We start from the raw sequence: 27,317 nt of genomic DNA, 5'->3' as shown, positions 1-27,317 counted from the left end.
ACAATCTTCAGTTTTCATAGTTTGCACTGAAAGGTCAGCTGTAATCCTAATGGGTTTTCCTTCATATGTGACTTGTTTTTTTCTCTTTTGTAGCTTTCATTATTGTCTCTTTATTTTGTACATATAGTGTTTTTACTATTATGTGCCATGGAGAGTTTCTTTTCTGGTCCTGTCTGTTTGGTGTTCTGTGTGCTTCTTGTATTTGTATGGGCATGTCTTTCTTTAAGTTTGGGAAATTTTCTTCCCAATTCTGTTGAAGGTCTGGTCCATGCCATTGTCTTGGGATTCTTCTCCTTCTTGTATGCCTATGATTCGCAAGTTTGGTCTTTTTATGGTATCACTCAATTCCTGCATATTCCATTCTTGTGATTTCTTAAATTTTTCCAGTTCATCCACTTTATCTTCCAATCTTGATACTCTGTTTTCCATTTCATTCATCCTATTGGTGAGTCTTTCTCCTGTCGTTTCTAATTGGCTTATGGAGTGTTTCACTTCTTTCTTCATTTCAGCCTTAGTATTCTTCAATATTTCTAACTCTTTTCTGAATTCATTCAGAAGTTTATCCCTATGTTCCTTCAGTTCTTTGATTTCTTTTATTGTGTGTTGTCCTAGTTTGTTTCTTCATTGCTGTGACAAAACACTCTGACCACTACCAACTTGGTGAGGAAAGGGTTTATTCATCTTACATCTCCCAGGTTGTAGTTCATCAGGGAGCCCAAGGTAGGAACTCAGGGCAGGAACCTGGAAGCAGGAGCTGGAGTACAGGCCATGGAGGAATGCTGCTTACTGGCTTGCTCCCTTGGCACCTGCTCAGCCTGCTTTCTTATGCTACACAGGCCCACTGCCCAGGGGTGGCACCATCCACAGTGGGCTGGGCCCTCCCACATCACTCATCAAGAAGATGCCCTTCAGACATGGCCACAGGCCAGTCCAATAGAGGCAATTCCACGATTGAGGCTCCCTCAACCCAGGTGTGTTAAGTTGACTCTAAAGCTATCCAACACATGTGTTCTTTAAATTCACTGAATTCTTTTATCATGTTTATAATTGTTCTTTTGAGTTCCATGTCCTGCATTATCTCTGGAGGATTCTCATTGTGCTCCTCTAGAGGATTACTGGTATTTGGTGGGGATATGTTATTTTGGTTTTTCATGTTATTATTTTTTCTCTGTGATTTTGACATGTTGATTTCTTTTATAGCTTCTGATTCTTGTGTGAGACTCAAGTCTTCAAGTTTAGGTCTGCTTCTTTTTGTGAACACTGTGTGCCTTTGTGGTTTACTTTGGGGGCATGGAAAGATGGTTCATCTAAGCTTCCAGTTCTCTCTTTTGATTTTATATTGGAGTGCCCAGATTGCTTTTGTCTTCAGGAGTTCCCACAGAGGCCCAATTCAGGTGAGGGTCAGATGCTCTTAGGCTTTCTCCTAAGGTCCGGATCCCTCCAGGAACGATTTTGGCTTCAGGAATTTGGGGGTTGGACTGGCCTGGGAGCCTGGCCCAGGAAAGATGATGGTCTAGGGCAGCTGGCGGTCGTTCCACCCAGAGATGCAAAGGCAGATGGGCTGGTAAGAGGCCCCAAGGACTCCTGGGGCTGCACTGAGGAGCTGGGTTGGTCTGGATGCAAAGGTTCAGGAAGAAGAAAGGTCAGCCCCTGTGTCCCAGAAAGAGGCTGGAGGGTGGTGCAGGCCCAGGGAAGCAGAAGGAGGTGAGGGCAGGGCCAGGCCCAGAAGCAGTGCTCCTGGGGCCCAGAGAAGGCACTAGGCTGGTCTGGATGAAAAGGATCAGGAAGCAGTATGGTTCCCCAGGTTTCTGGGGCCCCAAGACAAGGAATGGGGCAGGACCCAAACTCAGAGGAGAGAACATCGGGGGAGATGGGAGGGTGAATGAGCCAGTGCAGATTTTTAACCAAGGACTCTCTAGGACTGTATTCTCACTCCCTGGGTATGATCCCAGTGGAGTAATACCAGATGTCAGGTGGATATTGAAGAAGGCATTACCTCTTGTGATGTCCTCATCTCATTATAGGTGGCCGTATTCCACCCTTGAGGGTTGGGCCACCCTTATATCTGCCTCCAGAAAACCCACGATTGAACGCCACCTGAGCATGGAGATCTGGGAACTGAGCAAAGTAATGCTGAAAAGTAATTCACCCCAAAATGCAGATACACATTGAGCATCCCTAACCCCAAATCCAAAATGTTCCAAACATTTTGGAGCAGTTCAGTTTTTTCAGATTAAGAATGTTCAGCCAAGAAGACCTATTTAAAGGGCTGAAGAGATGGCTCAGTGGGTAAGAGCACTGGCTGCTCTTGCAGAGGACCCAGGTTTGAATCCCAGAACCCACATGGTGTCTAACAACCGTCTGTAACTCCAGTTACAGGGGAACCAACACCATCTGTCTTCCTTGGGCATGGCACAACATGGGTGCACTTACCTACATGCAGGCACAATACTCGTACACATTAAAAAAAAAGTAAGAAAGGTCTATTTAGATGTTCTGAAACCTAAATCTGAAGCTCTTTCCCAAGCACTTTCCTGTATTATTATTACGTTATTTACTTACGTGTAGGATTAGAGTATAACTTAAAGGAATGGGTTCTCTCCTTCCACCATGTGGATCCCAGAGATCAAACTCAGGTCGTCAGGCTTGGCTCAAGCTCCTTTATCCACTGAACCATCATACTGGCCCCTTCCTTGTTTTTTTGAGAAAGGGTCTCGTGTATCTCAGGCTGGCCTCCAAGTCAGTATGTGGTTAAGGATGAGCTTGAACTTCTGATCCTCCTGCCTCTACCTTCTGTGGTGCGAGGATTACAAGCATAGGCCACCACTCCCAGCTTGAAGCTTCTTGACTAAGAGATACCTTTGCCTCTTTGGGGGTAAACAGGGAAAGACTTGTTTCATGTACAAACTAAACTCTGTCAGCCTAACCTAATGCCGTATAGTCCTAGTCTGTTACTAAGGACTTGTTCATAACTATGGTTGGTTTGATTTGGTTTTGAGACAGGGTTCATGTGGCCCAGGCTAGCCTAGAACTCCCTATGTAACTGAATCTGACCAACTTCTGATCTTCCATGCCAAGCTCATGAATAAGATTTTTGTTGTTAGTTTTTTTGGGGGAGGGGTGTTGTTTGGTTTGGTTGGTTGGTTGGTTTTTATATTTTATTTATTATTTTTATTTTATGTGTACGAGTGTATTGCCTGCATGTATGTGACTGCACCTGTGTCGTACAGTGCCTCGGAGGTCAGAAGAGGGCTTTGGATTCCCCTAGAACTGGAGTTAAGGATGGTTCATAGCTGCCATGTGTGTGCTGGGAATCGAACCCGGGTCCTCTGCAAGAGCAGTCGGTGCTCTTAACCACTGAGCCATCTCTCCAGCCCCCTGTTTGAGACAGGGTTTTACTCTGTATCATTGGCTAGCCTGGAATTTGCTATGTAGACCAGACTGGCCTCAAACTCACTGGAGATCCTCCTGCCTCTGCCTCCTGAGTGCCAGGATTACAGGTGTGTGCCACCACACCCAGCATAGGTACATTTTGAAAGTCAACAAGACAGAGCTGAGCACATTGAAATAGCTGAGCAGCTATTTAAGACCTCTACAGACTGATCTCCATAGATCTCTAAGCTATGTAGTGGAAGACATCAAGATACAAAACTGTATTAATAGTGTGCTTGCTGCCTCTCGTGAGGAAGAATGGTCCAGGGAGGAATATGGATCTGTGCTTGTTGGTATCCACATAAAGAAATTCTGGAATGGGGGCTGGAGAGAGAGCGTAGCAGTTAAGAGTTCTGGCTGCTCTTTCGGAGGACCCAGGTTTTGTTCTCAGCACCCACGTGGCAGTTAACAACCATCTACAACTCCAGTTCCAGGAGATCTGGCACCATCTTCTGGCCTTTATGGGCATTGCATGCACATGGTACACATACATACATACATACAGGTAAAACACTCCTGCACATAAAATAATTTTTTTTTAAAATTCTAGAATGAGACCTAAGAAATGAATATCAGGGGGCCAGCTAGGTGGCCCAGCAGATAAAGGTGCTTGTTATTAAGCCTGAAGACCTAAGTTCAGTCTCTGGGACCCACGTGATAGAGAGAACTGACTCCTGCAAGTTGTCCTCTGACCTCACACACACCCACAAATACACATGAAGAAATGTTATACATGTTTTAATGACTAGGAGAAGCTCTTTGTGTTACAGAGATGAGCACTGAGGAAGGGGTGGGAAGGAGTCTTTCCTCTGCATTCACTCACTGAGCATAGAAACCTACTGATTACTGCATACAGAACTTAACATGGCGCAGTTTGCCCAGCGCTGCTGCTAATCTTGAGTGCACTTTCTTCACAGGTGAAGTCTAAGACAGTGGCTCAGTGTGTGGAGTACTACTATACCTGGAAGAAGATTATGCGGTTAGGGCGGAAGCACCGGACACGCCTGGCGGAAACCATTGACGACTGCATGGTGAGTGATGCTTCTAAGTTGTTTCCTCTGCTGCCTGACTCCACGTGGCTGGTATCTGTTTGGGCTCTACCAGACAGTTGCTGTGAAGGGTGATGGAACTCCCTGTTTTCTTGAGAGACTCAGGGTTTGACTCCTGGTATAGGTAGGAGGAAGGTGTTTGCAGATTGGGCCTGTAACCCTTCACTTTGTGAGTGATGTAATTGGTTTGTGTTTGGAGGCAAGTTACAGCCAGGAGTGACACCAGGGCGATTCCAGTCTTGACTTGGTTGATTTATAAGAAAGTATCCTTACCCCTAGAAATATTCCTTTCTGAGCCCTCCATGTCACAGACATTACTGGCCTGAGAACATAACGTATCTCAGAAAGATGAAGGCACCCGGGGATTTTGCAGCAGTCTCCCTTTTAATCATGAGTAAGAGGCACTTTAACCTCGAAGTATGGCCAGGAACTCTTCTTTAGTCATGGGAAACTGGTGAGCAGTGTGGGGATGATTCCAGTCCTTACACCACCATTCATCCCTGGCATTCATGTCTCTTATTAGCAGATAGTCCAGTTACCTGCATATTATAGATTTGCATATTATAGACCTATTCAAGGTCTAAGGTGGAGGTAGGGGAGCTGGAGAGATGGCTCAGTGGTTAAGAGCACTGGTTGCTCTTGCAGAGGACCCAGGTTTGGTTTCCAGCATCCTCATGGTGGCTAACAACAGTCTGTAACTCCAGTTCCAGGGGATCCAGCGCCCTCTTCTGGCCTCTGCAGATGTTGTACCCACACGGTGCACTCAACACACATGCAAACAAAATACTCATACACAGCTGAGGTTAAGGGCATGTGCACCATGCACTCAGGAGGCAGAAGCAAATAGATCTCTGTGAGGTCAAGGGCAGCCTAGTCTACGTAGTGAGTTCCAGGTCACACACAACTTAAAATAAGTCTTTAAAAAATATAGATAAATATTTTAGAAATTAAAAGAACAAGCAAGCATGGACTCCTGTGGTACAGTCAACTAACAGCAATTGCTCCCAAATTGTAAACAATATGTATTGATATAATCAGTGAGGATATTAAACGGCTGCTGCCTTCTCCTGCCACCACCCAGACAGCATATTCTAGTTGTTGGGATGACGTATCACATGGACCAAGACTACTGTGAATCCCAAGAGTGTTTGAAAGCAATATGATGTAAGAGCCAGAAAGTCTTAGATACAGCCAAAAGGACTCTCGACTTCACAGGCAGAAACCTGTGGCCCAGAGCGGAGGTTTGCCCGGGTCATACAGCATTGCTTTCCAGATGAGCACAATAGATGGTCAGCAAGGAAGCACAGAGAATGCTGGCCCTAGGCGAGGACCTCCCTCCCTGGTGAACTATAAAAATGGGACAGATGATTTCAATGATTTGGAAAGTCCGTTTTGGTTCTGGAATGTTCTAAGCTATGTCAGTGCCATGTTTTGGGAGAAGGCAAGATCAGATGCTATGGGACTGGGGAGATGGCTCAGTGGTTAAAGAGCTTGTGGCACAAACAGGAGGCCTGGAGTTTGTATCCCCAGAAGCCATGTAAATGCCAGGTGGACATGGCAGCCTACCCATAATTCCAGCACTCAAAAGACAGAGACGGGATCCCCAGAGCAAACTTAGCAGACTGATCATGTCTCTGAGCTCAGGATTCAGTTGAGAGATCCTGCCTTAGTGAATAAAGTGGAGAGCGATAAAGACTCCCAACATCAGCCAGGCGTGGTGGCGCACACCTTTAGTCTCAGCCCTCGGGAGGCAGAGGAAGGCAGATCTCTGTGAGTTCAAGGCCAGCCTGGTCTATATGATGAGTTCAGGCTACAGGGAGACGCTGTCTTGAAAAGATAAAAAAAAAAAAAAGACTCCCATCAGCCTCAGGCCTCCACATGCATAAACACAAAACTGTACCATACACACAGTGTACCCATACACATGGGAACAGGAATACACACATATACACAACATACACCTGAGGGAAAAAATCAAATGATTCAGTCTCCTAAGATAAAACGGTTTCTCTGGCTTGGGTGTAACCAAGGGCTAGGACACTGCTGGATGCAGTTAATGAGACTCAGTAAATATTCATCCAATGAATGAGTGGACTTTTTTCGGAGAGGGGGGTCACTAGTTCATAGCAGCATTTACCTCTATGAACTCTGGAGGGTGATCAAGGGATACTGACCAGAGGAATGCTGCGAGGGAGATATTACCAAAAAAGGCAGAAGTGCCATCTTGGCCAGTGCTATGTTACAGGTGGGTAGAAAGGGCCATGCTAGCATGTAGCATCAGATAAGAAAGAAAGTTATCAAAGACACCACACTCACTGAGTCAGGAACATCCACAGTGCTGTCCCTTGTAAATTTAGGGAGAGCATAAGGCTTATGTGGAAAGGTGACTCAGAACCATAAAGACAGATGATCTTCCTTTAAGGCCCATGCCATATCTCCCAGAGCTCTCTTGGGCACTGTGCACACAGGCATCCTTCTGAGCACAGCTTGCCGAAAAACAGATGACAGGGAAGGGTGGAGAAAGCCCAGCTCTAGAACATGGTCCTTTGTCCCCGCCCATCACAGCTGGGACAACTGTCCTGATATGTATCATCAGTGTTTTGTTAAAAGGCAGATGAAGGGCTTGCAGGATGACACCACAAGTTAGTAAAGACATTTATTGCCAAGCCTGGTGACCTGAGTTCCAGTCCCCAGGACTCACATGATGGAAGGAAAGAACCATCTCCTGAAAGTTTTCCTCTGGCCTCCACACATATGCCTTAGTATGTGTGCTCCTACACACACACCCATACACATATATATGCACAAACACAATTTAAAATAAAAAATAAAGGGCAGGTGAGCATCCCCCCCCCAATGGAAGCACACACTCAGGTAGCTCAGGGACAAGTTGAGGATTTACAGGGTAGGTAAGGAATGGTTGGTCTATGGATGATCAAGAACTGGGCACAGCCCAGTTACTCACCCAGCAGGAGTGGTATGAGTTCTAGTCTGAGCCATCACTGCCTCTTCCTCCCTTAGAGGCAGAAGGAGGCCAAGGCTGGTTCTGTTGAGGAGATAGAAAAGTATGCTGTCCACATCTCTGTGCCCCATCCCTGCCCATGCTAATCTCCCCCATTAAGGGCAAATGTGGGGCTGGCTTTGAGCAAAATTCAGTACCATTGAGGAATCCAGACAAGGGGCTGGAGCAGTGTCTCAGCAGTTAAGAGCATGGACTACTCTTGCAGAAGACCCAGTTTTGATTCCCAGCACCCACATGGCGGCTAACAACCATCAGTAACTCCAGTTCTAGGGGATTCAATGCCCTCTTCTGACCTCCACGAGTACTGCATGCCATAGGTGCACTTACATACATGCAGGCAATACACTCTTACACATATAATAGTAATAGTAATAAAATTTTTTTTAAAAAAGAATCCAGGTGAGGCAATCAGCTGACTCTAGAAAAGATCAAGTCTCCCAGGGCAAAGGGCAAGAGCAACCTCACCATGTAAGCCACAGTGTACCTGGGTGATTCACTGCCAAGGAGCTGGAGAAACAGCCATCTTCCTTGACACAGGCAGCTGGGTAGATTTTGGACCTCCAAGCCAGTTGCAGGTGGACCAGTCTGTGCCTGAGGATATTAGTACAGGACCCAGGAGTAAAGGAGACTGAGATGCTGGAACCAGACGGGCTAGGTTTTGAATCTGAGTTCAGCATGTGTGTGGTGGGGGTGGGATTGTGGGTGTAGATGTGTGTTGATGTGGGTATGCACATTTGTGTAGAGGCCAGAGGTCTACCTCAGGCGTTCCTTAGGTGCTATCCACCTTGTTTCTTTGGAAAAAAAAAAATATATATATATATGTATATGTGTATATATGTGTATATATGTTGAGCTTTTATAATTTCATATAGCAGTTCTTAATCAAATTTAGAATCCCCCACCTTGTTTTTTTGAGACAGGGCTTCCCTGGGAACTGGAGCTCACAAATTGGGCTAGGCTGACTGTCTAGCCCCAGGGATCCACCTATCTCCCCCTTTCCAGCACTGGCATTACAGGTATGCCATGCCCAGCTTTTTTAGTGGTTTCTGGGGATTGAACTCAGCTCTTCATGCTTACAAAGCAAACACTTAACCAACTGAACCATCTCCCTAGCCCCGCAGCTCAGCTTCTTTGTCACCTATGTAAGCCTACGAAAATTACTTCTCTAGCCAGTTTCCTCCTCTGTTTAAAAAAGAAATTTTTAGGGGCTGGAGAGCTGGCTCACTGGTTAAGAGCACTGGCTACTCTTTCAGAGGACCTGGGTTCAATTCCCAGCACCCATATGGCAGCTAACAACCATCCATAATTCCAGTTCTAGGGGATCCAATGACCTCTTCTGACCTCCATAGGCATTGCGGGACACTGGTGCACTTACATACATGCAAACGATACACTCATACACATAAAATAAAAATAATAATAACTTTGTACAGAGATTTTGTAAGAATTAGAAATCTCAGGGCGGGGAGATACCTGGTTGATACTATGCATTCAGTACATTTTCCTCATCGATACCAATAGTGAACCTGAAATTAAATTTCTGTCTTTGAACAGATTCATGTCGAATGCTTGTATTCCAACTTTCTAGTTTCTTGTAGCATGGGTATCAAAAAGTCTCCCTCAAAAAACTTTGTAGGGCACTCAGGGTTCAGGCACTACATTAAATACGTGGCCTTCCCACCATATAGTGCCCACTTCCCACTAATTTTGGAGTCTTACTAAAGGTTTCATTATGTAATACATCATAAAATGGCCAATTGTAGGTACAGAGTTCTGTGTGTTAGGGTTAGGTCCTCCTATCTTTGAATCTCTGAGTCACATTGGTGAGCCATATGCCTAGCTCAGAAATCACTTTGTGAACTTCTATAAATTGCCAGTTGAAATAAACCCATCTGAATTCCTGCAACATTTATAACCACTGTCCAGCAGAATTCAATCTATAATTCTGTGGCTACACAAAGTATTTCTTCGGTGTTCTTAAGCCAATGAATGACAATGTGAAATAATTGTAATTTATAATAAAGACCACAAAACAAATGTCATGGTCATTAAAAGTTCTATTGTGAGATGTGTTTTAAAAGCCAAACTGGAGGCTACGGTCTGCTTAAGGAGTTGAGACCGCCAAGTCCCAGTTCCATTAAGAACTGCGGGAAACCTTTAGAGTTTGACATACATGGTTTTGCTTAAGGTTCACAGGCTGAAGAGATGGCTCAGCAGTTAAGAGCACTGGCTGCTCTTGCAGAGGACCCAGGTTCAATTCCCAGTACCCACATGGCAGCTAACAACCATCTGTAACTGCAATTCCAGGGGATCCAACACCTTCTTCTGACCTCCATGGGCACTGCACTACATGGGTGCACTTACATACAAGCAGACGATACACTCATATACATAAATTAAAAAATAAAATTTTTTGTTGTTCTTTTTGAGACAGGGTCTCCCTGTAGCCCCAGCTGGCCTGGAACTCACTATGTAGACCAGGCTGGCCTTGAACTCACAGAGATCCGCCTGCCTCTGCCTCCCGAGTGCTGGGATTAAAGGCGTGTGCCACCATGCCCAGCAAAATAAAGTATTTTTTAAAAAGAAAATACGGGTTCATACAGGAGTGAGACCACCTATGTAAAGTGAACTTGTGTATTCAATACTAACAAGGGACCTACAGTTTATAGTATAAAGCACTGTAAATGTGCTGGGCTTGTGTCAGTTCTCACTGATGTCTTCCAGCAGTGTAATAATTACTAACTGATCTTAATTAACCTCCTGGAAACTGAAACCATTTCTTTTTTTGATTTTTTAAAAAACGTTATTCTTCTGCAGCTGTGTGTGCAATGCCCATGGAGGTCAGAAGAGGATGTCAGATTCCTTAGAACTCAAGTTATGGTGGTTAGCCACTATGTGGATGCTGGGATTCGAACCCAGGTCTTCTGCAAGAGCAGCCAGTGCTCTTAACCACTGAGCCACCTCTCCAGCCCTGGAAGCATTTCTTGAATATACCTTGCTACCGCATTCTCTCAAATATGCATGTGTGTGGCGTTATCTATGAGCTATAGCACCTATAGAACTATAGTTAACTATAGTTGTAGTTAACTCAGTGTTAACCGCCTCAGGTTGGCTGGTATTGTCTTTCTGTCTGTCACACATACACCCCCAGAATCAAACTGGGGAGAAGCCAGGTGTGGCCTTGTGTGTCATCTCAGCACACAGGAGACTGAGGCAGGACTGCTGTGAGTTCCGTGTCAGCTTGGGCTACATAGTAAGCAGGGGATCCGACGCCCTCTTCTGGCCTCTGTGGGTATTGCACGACACGGGTGCACTTACGTGCATGCAATACACTCATACACATAAAAAAATAAAATAATAATAAAATATTCTAAAACAAATAAATACTGGATGTGGTGACATACACCTTTAATCCCAGCTCTTGGGAGGTAGAGGCATGTGGAGCTCTGAATTTAGACCAGGAAGGGAGGGAAGGAAGGAAAGAAGGAAGGAAGGATAGACAGGAACATGGAGAGAAGGAAGCCTACAGTTTCTGGATTCAGGGCATCACTACTAGAAATCTTTACTCTTCTTGGAAATTCTTGCTTCTAGATTCTAAGAGTCATAGGTTTACCCAGAGTTGCTTGGCTCAAGGAAAAGCAAACTGGAGCCTGCTCTGTGACTGTGCAAGGAAGGCCTGCCAGAGACAAACGGCCTGTCAGGGCAAAGACAGCGGACGCCGTCTGTGCGTGGTCGGATGGAGCTGAAATGGAAGGACTAAAACGTGGAATTCCCATTCCCTGGTCCTCAGCCACCCTCGCTCCACCCCAGGGAGACAGAGCAGAATGAAGATGTCTTAAACCCCTGCATTCACCCAGGCATGGTGATGCACATCTGTAACCCATCCCTTGAGAGGCTGAGGCAGGAGGGTTACAAGTCAAAGCCAGCCTGAGCTACACTAAGACCTTGTCTGAAAAGAGAGACAGATGGGAATGGAGAAGGGAAGGAAGTTTTGGTGTGGTGATGGATACATGCTGGTAATCCTGGCACTTGAGAGGATCAGGAGTCAAAGCCAGCCTTGGCTATATAGCAAGTTCAAAGTCAGTCTGGACTACATGAGACCCTGCTTCAAAAAACAAAAATATGCCGGGCATGGTGGCAGATGCCTTTAATCCCAGCATTCAGGAGTCAGAGGCAGGTGGATCTCTGTGAGTTCAAGGCCAGCCTGGTCTACATAGTGAGTTCCAGGCCATCTGGGGCTACAGGGAGACTTTGTCTCAAAAAGACCTAAAAAAAAAAACAATCCGTGAATTCTTTCCCAGCCCACCCATTCCACACTGCTCTGGTCACTTGCTATTTGTTAGTTTTGAGGTGGGCAGGAACCTGTTCTGATATACCCAGAGGGGACAGACTGCCCAAGAGGATAATTGTTTGTAGAAAGAGTTTTCTTGTTCTTCCCCTACAAAATGCCTCTGAAAAGAGAAAGCGAGTTAATAGAAAACATTGAATACTCTATTTTCTCCAAGCCTGTGGTCAGGGACAAAAGACAAAGCTCATGGTAGATGAAAGGCGCTTCCACATGCTGTAGGTAGATCAGGCATCTGGCATGGAATTGTGCTATAAGGCGTGTAAACCAGATCGTCCTGGATCGGTCTTTCCTCTTCAGAGGAGTCTCTTTAGTACAGTTAGTGTTTGAAAATTGTCCCCGCTGTTGCGGGCAGACAGATGCTCACTAGCAGAACAACCTCCTGAATCTTAGTCATGTGTGAGATCTAATGGTCTCAAACAAAGCAAAGAATCTTTTTAAAAATAGTTTTTTTGGACTGGAGAGATAGCTCAGCAGGTAAGAGCACTGGCTGCTCTTGGAGAGGACCCACATTACATTCCCAGCACCCACATGGCAGCTAACAACTGTTTGTAACTCCAGTCCAGTTCCAGGGGACTCCAACACTCTCTTCTGATTTTGGGGGGCATTTCATGACATGGGAGCACTTATGTACATGCAGGCAATGCACAGATACACACAAAACAAAAAAACAATAAAATATTCTAAAATAATTTCTTGATTTATTTTTACTTTATGTGTATGAGTGCCTTGCCTGCATATATGTAAGTGCACCCATGTGTGCAATGCCCACAGAGGTCAGAAGAGGGCATCGGGTCCCCTGGAACTGGAGTTATGGACCATGTGAGTGCTGGGAACTAAACCCAGGTCCTCTGGAAGAGCAGTCAGTGCTCTTAACCACTGAGCTATCTCTCCAGGCCCCCAAAGCAAAGAATCTTTGTGCATGCATGTGTGCAGGTGTGTGCAGGTGTGGTTGCCCATCCATGCCCATGGTGGGGCCAGAGGTCAGTGAGTCAATGTCAGGTATCTTCTATCACTCTCCACCTTTTTTTTCTAATATTTATTTTATTTTTGTATTTGTGTGTGTGTGTGTGTGTGTGTGTGTGTGTGTGTGTACCATGTGTGTGCAGAGCCTGAGAAGAACAGAAGAGGGCGGCATCAGATCCCCTGGAGCTGGAGTTACAGGCAGTCATAAGTTGCTCAATATGAGTAATGCCAAACTTGGGTCCTCTGGAAAAGAAGCAAGTGCTCTTAACCACTGAGACATTGCTGCAGCCCCTCCATCTTACTTTTTGAGACAGGATCTCTCACTTGATCTGGTGCTTGCTTTCGTAACTAGACTGGCTAGCAGCAAGCACCAGGTTACAGGTTACAGGCACACCTCACCACACCTGGCTTTTATGCAGGTGCTGAGGATTCGAACTTAGGTTCGTGCAGCAAGCACTTTACTCACAGTGTCATCTCCCCACTCCCGTTGCAGGGAATCTTTACATGTCTCCTCTCCACCTTAGTGTATTTTTCTGTAATGAGATGAGGGACCCATGGGGCTGGAGAGATGGTTTAGCAGTTGAGAGCACTGGCTGTTCTTGCAGAAGACCCGGGTTCACATCCCAGCACCCATGTAGTGGCTAACAACTGTCCACAATGTAACTCCAGTTCCAGGGAATCTGGCGCCCTCTTCGGTCCTCTGTGGGCATGGCATGGGTGTACTTACATGCAGGCATAACACTCATATACATAAAATTAAAAGCGGGGGGCGGGGGGACCCAAAGTGCAGTAGGTCAAGAGAGATTCCAAGTGTCCAGAAACCAGCCCCACAGACTCCGCCATCACCCAGACTGACACAGCCCAGCCTTTCTGTGACCCCCTGGCTTCTAAGTTCTGTTCTAAAACTGCCTTTTTTGGATATCAACTTCTTGTTTTTATTAACACTAGACAAGTGAAGAAGAAGAAGAGGTAGAGGAGGAGGAGGAAGACCCAGAGGAAGATAGGAAATCCACAAAAGAGGAGGAGAGTGAAGTGCCCAAGTCCCCGGAGCCCCCACCAGCCCCTGTCCTGGCTCCCACTGAGGGGCCAACCCTGCAGGCCCTTAGCCAACCATCAGGCTCCTTCATCTGTGAAATGCCCAACTGTGGAGCTGTAAGTATCTATATCTTCCAGGCTTTGGGGGTGTGAGGGCCAGGTAGCTCTGCCTAGTTCTAAGAGCAATGAAGTCTGACTGTCAGACCAAGTGGCCATTGCTTGCTTACTCGGCCAACAGAGATTGACAGTGTATGTTTTATGTCAAGCATGACACTAAATACTGGAGAACTTAAAGAAGGTCCAAGAAGCCAGGTGTGGTGGCGCACACTTGTAATCCCAGCACTCCAACTGTGGCAGGAGAATGGAAACTTTGAGGCCAACCTGGGCCCTGTAGTGAGACCCTATCTCAAAAAAAAAAAAATGGTCCTGCCCTTAGGAAGCATTTGAGTGAGGACTCTGCTGGCCCTTGGACTGTGTGTCCCCCAAGGGTCCGGGTCAGACGGGCCTTGTCAGCATGCTTTTAAATCCTCTAAAGGAGCCCACTAGGGTCTCCTTTTATAACAGACCTGTCCCCGTTGTCTGCAGCTTTACCTGTCTAGAAGGTTTAGCTTTCCATATTCCCTAAAGCTTAGTAATTCCTGTTCAGATATCACTAATCTGACATTTGAGAAAGTTGTTTCCAATGGTTAGCTGAAACTTGTCTTTGTTCTGAGAGAGTGGAAAGGTTTCCTAGGCAAATTAATGATGTGAACGGGTGGAAAGAGAGTCTTGGGAACCTCTCAGCCTCACGCTGAGGAAGGAAAGCCTGACAGAGTGTGGCCAGCGCATCTAAGGGTCCTGTGTACCTTAAAGGATGGTTTTAAGGGCTGTTTACTCTGAGCTCACAGAATGCTCCCCATCCCCCACTAGTCTGAACCAGTGAGATTTTTCTCAACTCAATTTCTTAAAGCCAGGTACACCTGTATTGACACGATCTAGAACATTATTGGCCCCCAGTGAGGCTGATCTTCCCTTCCCAAGAAGCCTCATTGTCCCCAAGCACTTGACTTTGCTTGTCTAATACAGATTATATTGAATGTTCTTTAGCCTGTCCTTTAGATAAAGTAAGTCTTTAAAATATTTCTACCCTAAAACAGAAATTTGTTTGATTTATGTTTAAGAAAAAATGAAAAATGTTGAGGGGAGCATTTAGCTTTGAGGAGAACTTAAGAAACTGGCTTATTTCTGTGTTGGATGACTAACAGCCTGGCCTTCTGTACCCCGTTGCCACCATTTTGCCTTGATTATTTCGGTTTGGACGGGATTAAGATGGGACTTTAAGTGACAATATTTTTTGGTAAATTTATTTAGAAATTGAGTGTTTCCTCAAATCATAGTTTCTGGGTATAATATAATATATATTATAATATATACATGGGTTTTTTTGCCAAGAAAAAAGATAATAATAATAATAAACAATCACCTTTTACTTTGCCCAAGCAGAATGCTTAGCAAGATAGACATTCTTGATGACTTGAAAAACAAAAATTCCAGGGTTGGGGATTTAGTTCCGTGGTGGAGAGCACTTGCCTAGCAAGCGCAAGGCCCTGGGTTCGGTCCTCAGTTAAAAAAAAAAAAAAATCCAGAGAGGGAGCATGGTGGTTTTCCCTTGCCTAACACTGAAGGCTGGCTTGCTGCATCAGTGACAGATTTTTTTTTTCTTCTGCAAGACAATTAAACAGGGCTCAGGAGCTGAACACAGTAGCCCATACGCTTAGGAAGATGGAATTAAGGGCTGTTGGGGTTTGGGGGTGTGGATTGTATCCCCTTGTTTCAGGGGATCATTTGTTCTTCCTTAGAGTGTTCCTCCTGGCAATGTCTGAAGACTTTTTTACCAGGCCTGGGAAGGTGCTGGTATCTAGTGGGTGGAGACCAGCAGCTGTTCAACGTCCTGCAATGCACAGGACCATCCCCACAACAGAGAACTGTTGAGTCCTGACCACGTTCCATAGAGCTGAGGCCAAGAAGCCCTGCTCTGTGGCAATATCTGAAAAACTATCTGGGCATGGTGGTGTACACCTGCAGACCCAGCACTCAGGGAGTAAAAGCAGGAGGATAAGGAACTTGAGGCCAGCCTTGGCTACATAGTGAGTTTGAGGCCAGCCTGGGCTACATGAGACAAACAAACAAAAACCCCTGGCATATGTCTATGGTACATATAGTCCTAGCAGTCAGGAGGCAGAGGCAGGAGGATTGCCTCAGATAGCTTGGTCTACATAGCGAGTTCCAGGCCAGACATGGCTGCACAGTGATACCCTGACTCAAAAACAAAAATAAAACGAAGTAAAGAAACAAAACCCCTGGTCTTTTTTTAAATCCTAATTAAAATCTGGGGTCTTAAGCACAGCTGCTGCCATGTGCCTGGGCTATAGGCATAGCTCAGAGCATTCCTCTTGCATGCATCAGCCCTGGGTTCCATCCCCAGCATCACAGAGAACAACAGAAATTAAAACACGGGCTACTGAGTGAGGCTGTCCGTAGACTATGCCAGAGCACCTGAGCCATGTCTCAAATTCTGTTCCTTGGGATGCTAGAGCTTCCTGGTGGGAGGTGGAGCTAACATTTTATTCATTTTTTAATTAACGCATATGAGTCTTTTGCTGGCATGTATATAAGTGCACCACATGCATACAGTGCCTGCCCCTTGGAACTGGCATCACAGACAGTTGTTAGCCACCATGTGGGTGCTGGGAAGTGAACCTAGGTCCTCTGCAAGAGCAGCCAGTGCTCTTAACCACTTTACTATCACTCTCCATCCCCAAAAGACAATTATCTTAACAGCCTCTCTGTAATTGGGGCAGGGCTAGAGCTAGATACCGGGTCTCCAGACTCTGACACTACAGCTTTGTCCTTGGTACTCTTCCACACTGTCCTGGGCTCAGGTTGTACCAGTGGAGAGGGTTATTGGCACAGCATTGGTAGTTGGGATATCTAAGCTTTACCTTCTGCGGCACATGCCCAGTGTTTGCTTGTATGAACCCTGTGCCTGTCATTAGCCGCTGTTGCGTGTCACATGTTTTACCACTGAGTAACTAACAACCCTAATTTCCTTTTCAGGACTGTAGATGTCATGTCACTCCATTTCTTCCCCAGGTGTTCAGCTCCCGACAGGCACTGAACGGCCACGCCCGCATCCATGGTGGCACCAACCAGGTGACCAAGACCCGAGGTGCTGTCCCCTCTGGGAAACAGAAGCCAGGTGGTACCCAGAGTGGGTGCTGCTCAGTGAAGAGTTCACCCTCCCACAGCACCACCAGTGGCGAGACAGACCCCACTACCATCTTCCCCTGCAAAGAGTGTGGCAAGTAGGTGCCCTTGAACCAGAGACTCATACCAAGGTCAAAGTGATCAGAAGTTCTGTGAGGGCTGGACAGAGACGGTCTACTGTTTGTTCACCTAGAGAAAGAACCCAGAGTCTCAGAGCCCCTTCCTTGATACCATCCATAAGGTCTGTAAGGTAGACCTTCCCTCAGCTCAGAGTATACCCATTCTGGACTTGGAGGGATGGGCATTTGGGCATCTGCAGAGAACAAACTTCTAGTAACAAAACTACTCTTTTCCAGAAATTATGGGCAGGATTTCAATCCCTCCCTTCTTCCAATCCATATTCACCACAGATACTCTCTGTGCATCCCTGCTAAGTATTTTGACAATGACTCTAGAACATTTAATCAGGAAATCTATAAAGAGATGACTCAAACATGGCACCTCTACCACTACTATTCATGCCTCTGTCCAGAGCAGACATCACTAATCAATTACCATATTCTCTGCCATCACATTAAGGCAAGGTTTCATATCTTTTTTATCTCAAGCTGGCACAACTAGTTAATTAGAGTTGATATGTGGGATAAAGCCTATCTGTCCTTTTAGATATAATTGAAAACACAAACAAAGGGAGGAAGTTAGTAATTAGTAATAGTAACAGCTAAGGCGTACTGAGCAATTACTCAGATGCATACTGCGTGTGTGTGAATTTATTTAAGCCTCACGGAGAAACTCCATCCAGTGAAGGTACCAGCCTTATGTTCGTTTTACAGTTAAAGATTCAGAGTCTGGTAAAATGACTTGCCCCACATCAGGTTGCAGGCCAGAACTGCTGTTTGAACCTGGCTTTGTCCAGACTCAGAGCCTGGCTTCCCAGTGCTACTCTAGCCTCTTGCTTTGTTTTGCTGTCCTACCTCTCACTGAGAGTAAGCTGTGTGTCTCCTTCCCATGGAATCCCACTAGAGAATTCCAGTTTCCTTCTGAGTCTGCCTAACCTCAAGGCTCTCACATCATCACACAGGCTGTCCATTAGGATCCTAACTGAGTTTCTCTTCCCATAACCTCCAGTGTCTCAAACGTACAAGAGCTGGAGAGACACCTATCAGAGGTCCCCGAAACTGTCAGGAAGACACCCCTAGTTCTGCGGTGCCAGCTGGGACCTCCGCTTCCACGCCCTCACACAACACACCAGGAAGCTTAGTAGCATCCACTGTTGAGCAGGTCCTGGCACTGACTGGCAGTGTTTGCAAGGCTGTTTTATATGCATTGATCCATTTACTCTTTAGAATAACCCTATGAGGGGGCAGCAAGATGGCTCAGCAGGTAAAGGTGCTTGTCTCCAAGCCTGGTGACCTGAGTCCGATCCTGGTACTCACATGGTGGAAAGAGAGTACTGACTCCTGAAGTTGTCCTCTGACTTCCACATGCATACTGTGACACCCATGTGTACACACAATAAATAATTTAGAATAGCCCTATGAGGCAAGTGCTTTTAGAAACTAGAAATTGGTGGGGCTGGCAACAGTTAAGAGCACTGGCTGCTCTTGCAGAGGACCCAGGTTCGATTCCCAGCACCCACATGACAGCTAACAACAGTCTATAACTCCAGTTCCAGGGAAATCCAACACCCTCTTCTGACCTCCGAGGGCATGGCATGATACGGGTGCACTTACCTACATGAAGGCAATACACTCATACACATAAAAAAGAAAAATAATAAAGAAGATCTTTATTAAGATAAAGAAAGTAGAAATTAGGGTGGGAAGGATAACTCAGCAGTTAAGAGCCTGCACTACTCTTGCACAGGAACCAAGTTCAGTTCCCGGTGCCAACTGCCTGTAACTTGGCCTCCAGGGGATCTCATGCCTTCTTCTGGCCTCTGAGGGCACCTGCACTTAGGTGCACAAACCCATGTAGGTGTACACACAGGTACACACACACACACACACACACACACACACACACACAAGTAAAAATAAAAATAAATCTTTAAAAAAAGAAGAGAAAGCAGAAGGTAAGGCAGGGAAAGTTAGACCTTCTGCCACATATGAAAGTTGTATATGAAATAACTGAGCCTTGTGTTTAGACTTCAAGGCGCGCCAGTTGGGCTGGCCTCCTGCTCTGAGCTCTTACCATGCTCCTCCTGTGTGAATCTGCATCCATTGTGGTTAGTGGTGCTCTCCTCCTGTCTGGGAAGTGCAGATGGGTGAGGTGTCAGTCTCCTCTGTGCCCTACAATCCTTCAGAGCCTGGATATGACATCATCTTCGCATCACCACCCACTACTCATTGAGGGAACTATGGAAGACATGAGCCTATGATTGACCAGTGGGCTTATTTACTTGGTGTAGTGATGGGACCGGCCTCAGCTCAGCTGTTGTGTTGAGTGGAAGTGCAGGCACCAGGGTGCCAGCTTCCCCTGAAAAGAGGCAAGGGCCTTCTCTGTCGGCTGACACAGGCTACAACTTCTACTCCCCCAGACGGAGACAAAGGCCTCCCTAAGCAAAAATTCCCACAGGCTGAGCGTCCCTCATCCAAAAATCTGAAATTTTTGAGCATTTACATGATACCACAAGTGGAAAATTCCACGCCATGAAACTTTTTCATGTACAAATTTACTTAACCAAAGCTAGATACAGTGGTAGGGGTCTGTAAGTACAGCACTCAGGAGGCTGGGGAAGAATCACAAGTTCAAAGACATCTGGACTATAATGTGAAAGCCTGTCCCAAAAAACAAAAGCCAGGTGCAGTGGCACATACCTATAATCCGAACACTTGGGAAGTGGGGGCAGGAGGATCAGGAGTTCAAGGCAAGCCTGGGTTACATGAGACCCTATATATGGACTAAGGGGATGGAACTCAGGTCAGCAGGTTTGCACTTTACCTGCTGAGCCATCTCACTGTCCCTTGAGAACTTTTTCTATCAGAAGTCTAAGACTTCATGAAAAATAGGAATATTTCCTGAGGTCTTCTAGAATAGTAATAACATTGAGCAAATGTTCTCAGAAGGCCTCTTTTAACTCTGAAATTATGTTCATTAAACAGTTTTCAACAAGTCCAGATAGAACTCAACCCATTTGACTCCAGCTGGTTTGATCTGTTTGTTTTATCAGCCTGGGAGTGAATGTGGAATATCTATGCTATCCTCTTTCCCTAAACACAGGCTCACAACTAGGATAACTTTTCCGCAGTGCCTAGATAGTAAATATAGGCTGAACCGGCCATGTTCTCTGTTTCAACCACTTGCTTTCCCCCTGTAACAGTCAGGGATAGACAGAGTTGTGCTCCATAGCAACTATTTATAGTGAATAGGCTGGATCTGACCCACTCATAGACCCCTGATCTAAAGAATTCCTGCCCCAAATCTGACATCCTTTAATCCCAGCATTCCCCAAATTTCACCACTATGGACATGTGCATTGTGTTAACTTGCCTAGGGAAGAGGGGCTGACCTTTAAAATAGGATGCTGAGCCTCTCCAAATTCGGTGCTACACAGACACTTTCCCACTCAGTTACAATAATCAAAAATGTCTGCAGACATGTCCCCAAGGGGAGTGCAGTCTCTCCTGGCTTCTATTCTGAGAGCAACAGGATGTGATGATAATATAGTGGCCAAGAGGGGTCTGAAGTGAAAAGGAGCGGTGGGTGGGGCTCACAGCATTAAGACAAATGAGAAACCATTAGAAGTGGTCGCACAGGGCTTCTGGTGACCCTGAGGGGCTCAGTCAGGTTGAAGCGGAGGAAACAAGCCTCAGTGGAGAAAGTGAAGGGGATAAAAGGGTGCACCCGGTGTGTGCCGGCAGATCCTCTGAGAGCTTTGACTGGAAGAAGAGGGCCAAAAGCCAGGGGTGGGTGGTTTTATGGTGGAGACTGTCAGAGCTGGACAAAAGCCAGGGGTAGGTTTTATGGTGGGGACTGTCAGCCGGATTTGGGAACTCTCCAGTGCAGACAGTACAGTTAGTGAGGGAACAGGAGTACCTGCTCCCAACCCTGGATAGACAGGACATCCTTTTAGAAGGTCTCTTCCATTAAGTAGGATGGAAGAGAGACATCAACATTGTTTTCCTGTTCCCATCCTTCTCCCTGTAATGCTTAGAGAGGTGGTGGGTCACAGAAGGAGGAGGTTCCAGGACTCAGTCAAAGCCACCCCAAACCAGACCTCCAGTGTGCATCCCCCATTCTCTCTAGGACACTGGGGTCACCAAGAACTGAGGTCTTCTAGGGTTCACACGCTGCCTTCATCTTCATTCACAGGGTCTTCTTCAAGATCAAAAGTCGAAATGCACACATGAAAACCCACAGGCAGCAGGAGGAGCAACAGAGACAGAAGGCTCAGAAGGCAGCGTTTGCAGCCGAAATGGCCGCCACCATCGAGAGGACTACGGGGCCGGTGGGGGCGCCAGAGCTGCTGCCCTTGGACCAGCTGAGTCTCATGAAGCCTGGGAAGGACGTGGGCATCCTGGGCGACGACGTGGTCCAACAGTTAGGTGTCATGGAAGAGGCAGAGGTCGTGGGCACCGATCTTCTCTTGGATGACCAAGATTCGGTTTTGCTCCAGGGTGACACCGAACTATAGATCCCTGCCCCGTTCGTCACTTAGAGACACAACCCACGGTCCTCACCTCTTCGGATCAGGAAAACCTGGACTAACTGCTTATTTGGGAACCCTTTTAAGCTACCTGTTTAAAAAGTGGTCGTTTTCTTCAGGTTAGGGGGGAAAAAATCCAGTTTCTTTCTCTTTTACCTTTTTAAAATTGTTTTTGTTGGGGGCTGGGGGGGAATAAAAACTTGGCACAACTGTCTTTAAGGGGTGTTTCATCTGGGCCGTGTTCTCCTGAAATCATTCCCAGCAGGGGATGAACCCGACCTTCATGTTCCTTTGCTTTCAGATGTCAGCCACCCTGGTTGTCTTTAATCTCAAAGCTTGCTGAGTGAGTGTGAGTGAGTGGTGTGTGTGTGCGTGCATGCGTGCGTGCGTGCGTGTGTGTGTGTGTGTGTGCGTGTGTGTGTAGCACGTTATCCATTCATGCTAGGACTTTGGGCTATGTTTTTCCACCAAGAATTATTTGTATTCTGTTCTGACCTGCCAGGAAGTGTTCCCCACCCCTCTCTCTCAGAAGAGCCTATTTGTTCTCTCTTTTTTGCAACACAGATCATGGTCAGTGGAGTTCTGAAATGACGTTGCACCATTCAGAAGTACTGTAAAGCCTCACTGGGATTTGCTGTAACTCATGTCCGCTGGACTGGTTTGCCTAGATGTTAGCTATACAGAAATACAGAAATATGCTTTTCTAACACCTAGAGATAACAGATACAAAGGAAATTGCATTGAAAGCCAACAAAAAATGAGTTCAGATTCACTTTTGCTACAATTACAATGTTCGCATTCAAACACTGAATGTATTCCTGACAAGTCACTTACCAAAGCACGTCTCAACTTCTCTAAAGTTGACTTTGCTCTGCCCCCGACAGCAGGGGGCACTGTTTGTACTTGAAGGCAAAAACCTGTAATCCCTCAAAAATGTCATGGTCTGGGCTTCTGTGTTCAGTCAGGCTGACCCCTCCCACTGTTAGTGCAAAGGACAGACTGGAACACTGTCCCTGACCCAGGAGAGCTCCTGTCCACGCTTCTTCAGTGTTAATGGTGAGTGGCGTCCAGGACAGGGGTCTTCAGGTCTCACCTCTCTATAGGTAGACCAGTTGCCCAGCTTCCTGTCAGTGTGCCTATGTTGCACTGGGCTGTGTGCTGGTACAAACACAGCTTCAAGTTAGAGAGCATCCTATCAGAGGAAGGGGGTTGGGCCAGAGCATCCTTTACATTTGATTCTGCAAAAACATTTGGTACACACTCAGGGGACAGAGGTACCATGACCCAAATGGCCCCATGAAGACTATGGCTTCTGAGTCTCAGGAAAGCCATGAACAGAAGACAAATAAGAAGTTTCTTTTTGTTCCCTTTGTTTTTAGCAATGTCTTGGAGGTTTCTCTCATTTTTTTCTAGGCGGAGGAAAAAAATATTTTGTTTGCTGCCATTTCAATGGGTTGCTCTAGCCTGTGTTTGATCTCAGAAGTTTTGAATCAAGAACTGCCTGGGTATCCTGCATCAGCTTTGTTATAGAACCATTCCAAATGCCACTCATTTGCAAGGGCATGACTTCTTCCACTTAGCAGTATGTAGGCTGAGTCTGAATTGGTCCTGTCTTTGTGTCTAGAAGCTTATCTACAAAAAGAGCAGATGCCCAGAAATCTCAATAAAGCAAATGCTCTTTCTGATTAGGGACTAGCCAGTTGCTACAGTTTGAAATATTAGAAATAAACTTAGCTGCCACAGCCAATATATAATGCACAATTTAATTTTAATTTTTCATGCAGTACAGCATTAGGATTTTCTTTTTACTTGAAATAACCAAAGAACTCCTCTTTAATGAGACAGTTCAGATACCTGAATTCATATTTCCAGACTATCAACTTAAAAGAATTGACTTCCTAGTAAAATATTGCACTTACTTTTTTTTTGAAATGATTCTGCCTGCATGTGTGTGTTGTATTTTAGCTCCCTGCCTCCACCCCACCCCAAAGAACTTTTCTTCCTAATGATTAAAGTCTTCAACATGGTTCCTGTTTACTATTGGATGGTTTTTCATTAGTGAATTTAGACTCCCTTTGAGAAAGCTTGTATATAAAAAGTTAACAGATATATTTTATGGAAAAAACCCATCTTATTTTCAAATATATTTAACTGCTGTTATATTTTATTAGAGGAAGGTTGTAAATATTTTCTAGGAGTTCTATTGTAAAGAAAAGTATTTTTGACAAAAAAAATGTTAATGTAATAAAAAGGGAACCATTTTTAAATAGTGGCTGTGACAGCTTCCTGTTCTGGTTTCGTTTTACTCTGTTCTCAGCCAATGACTTGCATGCCTTCATATCAGGATGTAATTTATTCAGGTTTGCACTATTCTAACTTGACGTCAAATTAGTATGTATAACAATATTCTCCCGGAATGCCGGTCCCTCAGTCCATATCAAAGCACTCTGTGTAACATATTCAGAATTTTTCTTTTGTAATGTGTGTATTTTTAATAAGGATTTTATGTAACATTTTGGCAAAAAAAAAAGAGGACAGTATTTTCTAGTGAATTTTATAATAACATTTTGCTAAAAATGTTTCTTCCTAGGTCAGTTTTTGTTAAGGTGAACCAAAAGTCTTATTTTACCAGGGGTTTAAAACAAAACGGAAGCTTGAAAGCAAAGTTATATTTAAGCATCATATGTGACAAATAAATAAAGATGTTTTATAGACTTGTCCTAAAAAGGTGCATTCCTTAAATTTGAAAAACATCTGGGGTATTCTAGATTGTTTCATGTCTTGAATGTTGAGCATTTTTTGTTCGGTATGTTTGGCTTTCTTCCAGAAGAAGAGAGAACTATTATGTAGCTTCCGATCAGTTAGCCTCAGAAATTTACTACAGTTCCTATAGATGGGCATTCAATCAAGTACAAATGTAACCAAATACACACTGTCATATTTATTTGTGAAAACCTGATTCAATATTGCATCAGCTGCTCTGAAAATAAAATATTATCTTTTTGAGTTTCACTTGGCTTAAATATTCCTTCTTTTTAGCCCCTAGAACTGTTTACCAGTGCTGGTCACAGCTAAGTTACCCATCAGTTTCTGTGGACAATGGGTTTAGATCTGCTAGTCAGGTGTTATTCTCATTGAAGCATCCCTGCCTCAGGAAACTAGGACAGACATTTTGGCACGTCATGTAGTGAGTGAATGAAGACAAGGCATTTCTAAGTCATACCATTCAAGAGTTCTTACTTATAGAAATCAGATGGTGCCTGGGTGTGGTGGCACATGCCTTTAATCCTAGCACTTGGGAGGGCCGAGACAGGCAGACAGTCTGAGGCCAGCCTGTTCTACAAAGCAAATTCCATACCAGCTGAGGCTATATAGTGAGACTCTGTCTAAAGAAAAGGAGAAAGAAATCTTATTGTAAATCTTCCACAGCATCAGTATCTGTCATCGGTTATTTGAATTCTAGATCTGAATTTCCAATTTTTAAAAACATTTTATTTATTATTTTTATTTTATGTGTATGAGTGTATTGCCTGCATGTATGTGAGTGCACCTGTGTTGTGCAGTGCTGCGGAGGTCAGAAGAGGGTGTTGGATTCCCCTGGAACTGGAGTTAAAAATGGTTCATAGTCACCATATGGGTGTTGGGAATCGCACCTAGGTCCTCTGCAAGAGCAGTCAGTGCTCTTAACTGCTGATCCATCTCTCTGGTCCCAAATTTCCAATTTTTTATATGTATTCATATAAGTGTGTGGTTTCGTATGTGTGTGTGTGTGTGTGTGTGTGTGTGTGTGTGTGTTTGAGACAAGGTCTCCCTGTAGCCCCAGCTGGCCTCAACCTGTAGACCAGGGTGGCCTCTCACAAATTCACCTGCCTCTGCCTCCCAAGTGCTGGGATTAGAAGCGTGCACCACCACACCCAGCTTAAACTTTTTTTAAAACTTTAATTTTAGCCATTTCTTTAGATGGTACTGTATCAAGTAAAATAGCTATTCTAGGGCCTGGAGAGAGAACTCAGCAGTTAAGAGCACTGGCTGCTCTGGCAGAAGACCCAGGTTTTGTTCCTAGCACGTACATGGCAGCTAACAACCACCTGTAACTGCAATTCCAGGGTGTCTGACACCTTCTTCTGACCTCTGAGGGCATTGCACGACACAGGTGCACTTACACACATGCAGGCAATGCACTCATACACATAAAATTAAAATGCTAAAAATTTTTTTTTTAAATAGCTGCTCTAGAAGCAGTGCGCATTTAGCCAGTATTGTAAATTGAATCTGCTTCTGGGTGCTGAGATATCTAAGCTGAATACCTCCTACTATTATACTCATTCATTCAGTCAGTCTGTCCTCAGGAGCCACCCTGTGTGAGACACTCTCATTACTGTAATATTCATGGGGCATGAGTAAAGAATTTGAAGCTGAGGGAGAGCTATGAAGAGCCAGATCATTTTCTTTTATGTAAATGATGCAAAGCTTGACATGGTGGTCCACACCTGTGATTCCACCAGCACCGGGGAGGCAGAGGCATGAGGATCAGAAGTGTAAGACCATCGTGGGGTGCATTGTCAAGTTCAAGGCCAGCCTGGGCTACATGAGACCTAATCTCAGAAAAGAAGACTGGTGAGATGGCTCAGTGGGTAGAGGCAGTTGTACTTGGGCCTGACCATCTGAGTTCGATCCCTGGATCCTACAGGGTGGGAGGAGAGAATCAACTCTTGAGAGTCATCCTCTGACCTCTACATACTTGCCTGTGGCATTCATGAGCCTGCACACGCATGTGCACATGTGCACACACACAATGAATGAATGGAAGGAAGGAAAGTAGGAAGGAAAGTGTCTTTTGAAGATGACTCTCTTTAAAAGCAAAGCAATCAAACCATGATTTAAACTAGATATATTCATTGTACTTACTTGCATTATTTCTGGGCACAAATCCAGGTACCCATGCAGCAACAATCTAGAACCTGCTCCTCTCCATGTTTGAAAGTATGGCTGTAGGAAGAGCACCAGGATAAGGGGGGTCACATTCCAGAATGCTGCTGGTTGCCCACACGGCATGCCCAAAGAGTCCTATCTGTTTTGTTTTTTGTTTTGTTTTGATTTTTGGTCTTTTTGAGACAGGGTCTCCTGGTATCCCCAGCTGGCCTGGAACTCTCTATGTAGACCAGGCTGGCTTCAATCTCACAGAGCTCTGTCTGCCTCTGCCTCCCAAGTGCTAGGATTAAAGGCATGCACCACTACACCCGGTAAGAGACTTGTCTGTAACCAGAATTACCAGAGTTGATTGCTGCCTGACACTTACAGAAACCAATGAGCAGACAGAAGAATTGAATCTTTAAAACTGTGCTTTGTGCCTCAATGTGAAGCCCAAAGCTCTGAAACTGTTAAAAGAAAGCATTGGCAATAACCTACAAGATATGGGTATAGGAAAGGATTTTCTAAACTGGACATCAACTGCCCAGGAAACAAGATCAAGAATCAATAAATGGGACCTCATTAAACTAAAAACCTTTTGTACATCAAAGGAGGCAACCAGGGAAGTGAAGAGAAAACCCACAGAATGGGAGAAAATCTTCA

The 27,317-nt window shown here is 45.2% G+C and overlaps 1 protein-coding gene across 7 annotated transcripts in view; it reads left to right on the top strand.

Moving 5' to 3' along the window:
- Trerf1 (transcriptional regulating factor 1) overlaps positions 1–23,856 on the top strand; it is a 164,600-nt gene extending 140,744 nt beyond the window's left edge. For 4 of the 7 annotated variants that reach the window (XM_017795752.2, XM_008823292.3, XM_029558796.1 and 1 more), the window contains 4 exons: positions 4,350–4,463; positions 13,763–13,966; positions 16,946–17,193; positions 21,410–23,856. In XM_017795752.2, coding sequence (XP_017651241.1) covers positions 4,350–4,463; positions 13,763–13,966; positions 16,946–17,193; positions 21,410–21,731 — 888 coding nt within the window. In that variant the 3' untranslated portion in view covers positions 21,732–23,856. The remainder of the gene's footprint in view (positions 1–4,349; positions 4,464–13,762; positions 13,967–16,945; positions 17,194–21,409) is intronic. The other 3 variants (XM_017795754.2, XM_008823317.3, XM_008823300.3) reach the window with 1 other exon arrangement.
- The last annotated feature ends 3,461 nt before the right edge of the window (positions 23,857–27,317 follow it).

The sequence above is a fragment of the Nannospalax galili genome, unplaced genomic scaffold, assembly GCF_000622305.1.
Source record: "Nannospalax galili isolate Female #2095 unplaced genomic scaffold, S.galili_v1.0 scaffold1892, whole genome shotgun sequence".
Classification (NCBI taxonomy): domain Eukaryota; kingdom Metazoa; phylum Chordata; class Mammalia; order Rodentia; family Spalacidae; genus Nannospalax; species Nannospalax galili.
This window is presented reverse-complemented; position numbering and strand designations above follow the sequence as displayed.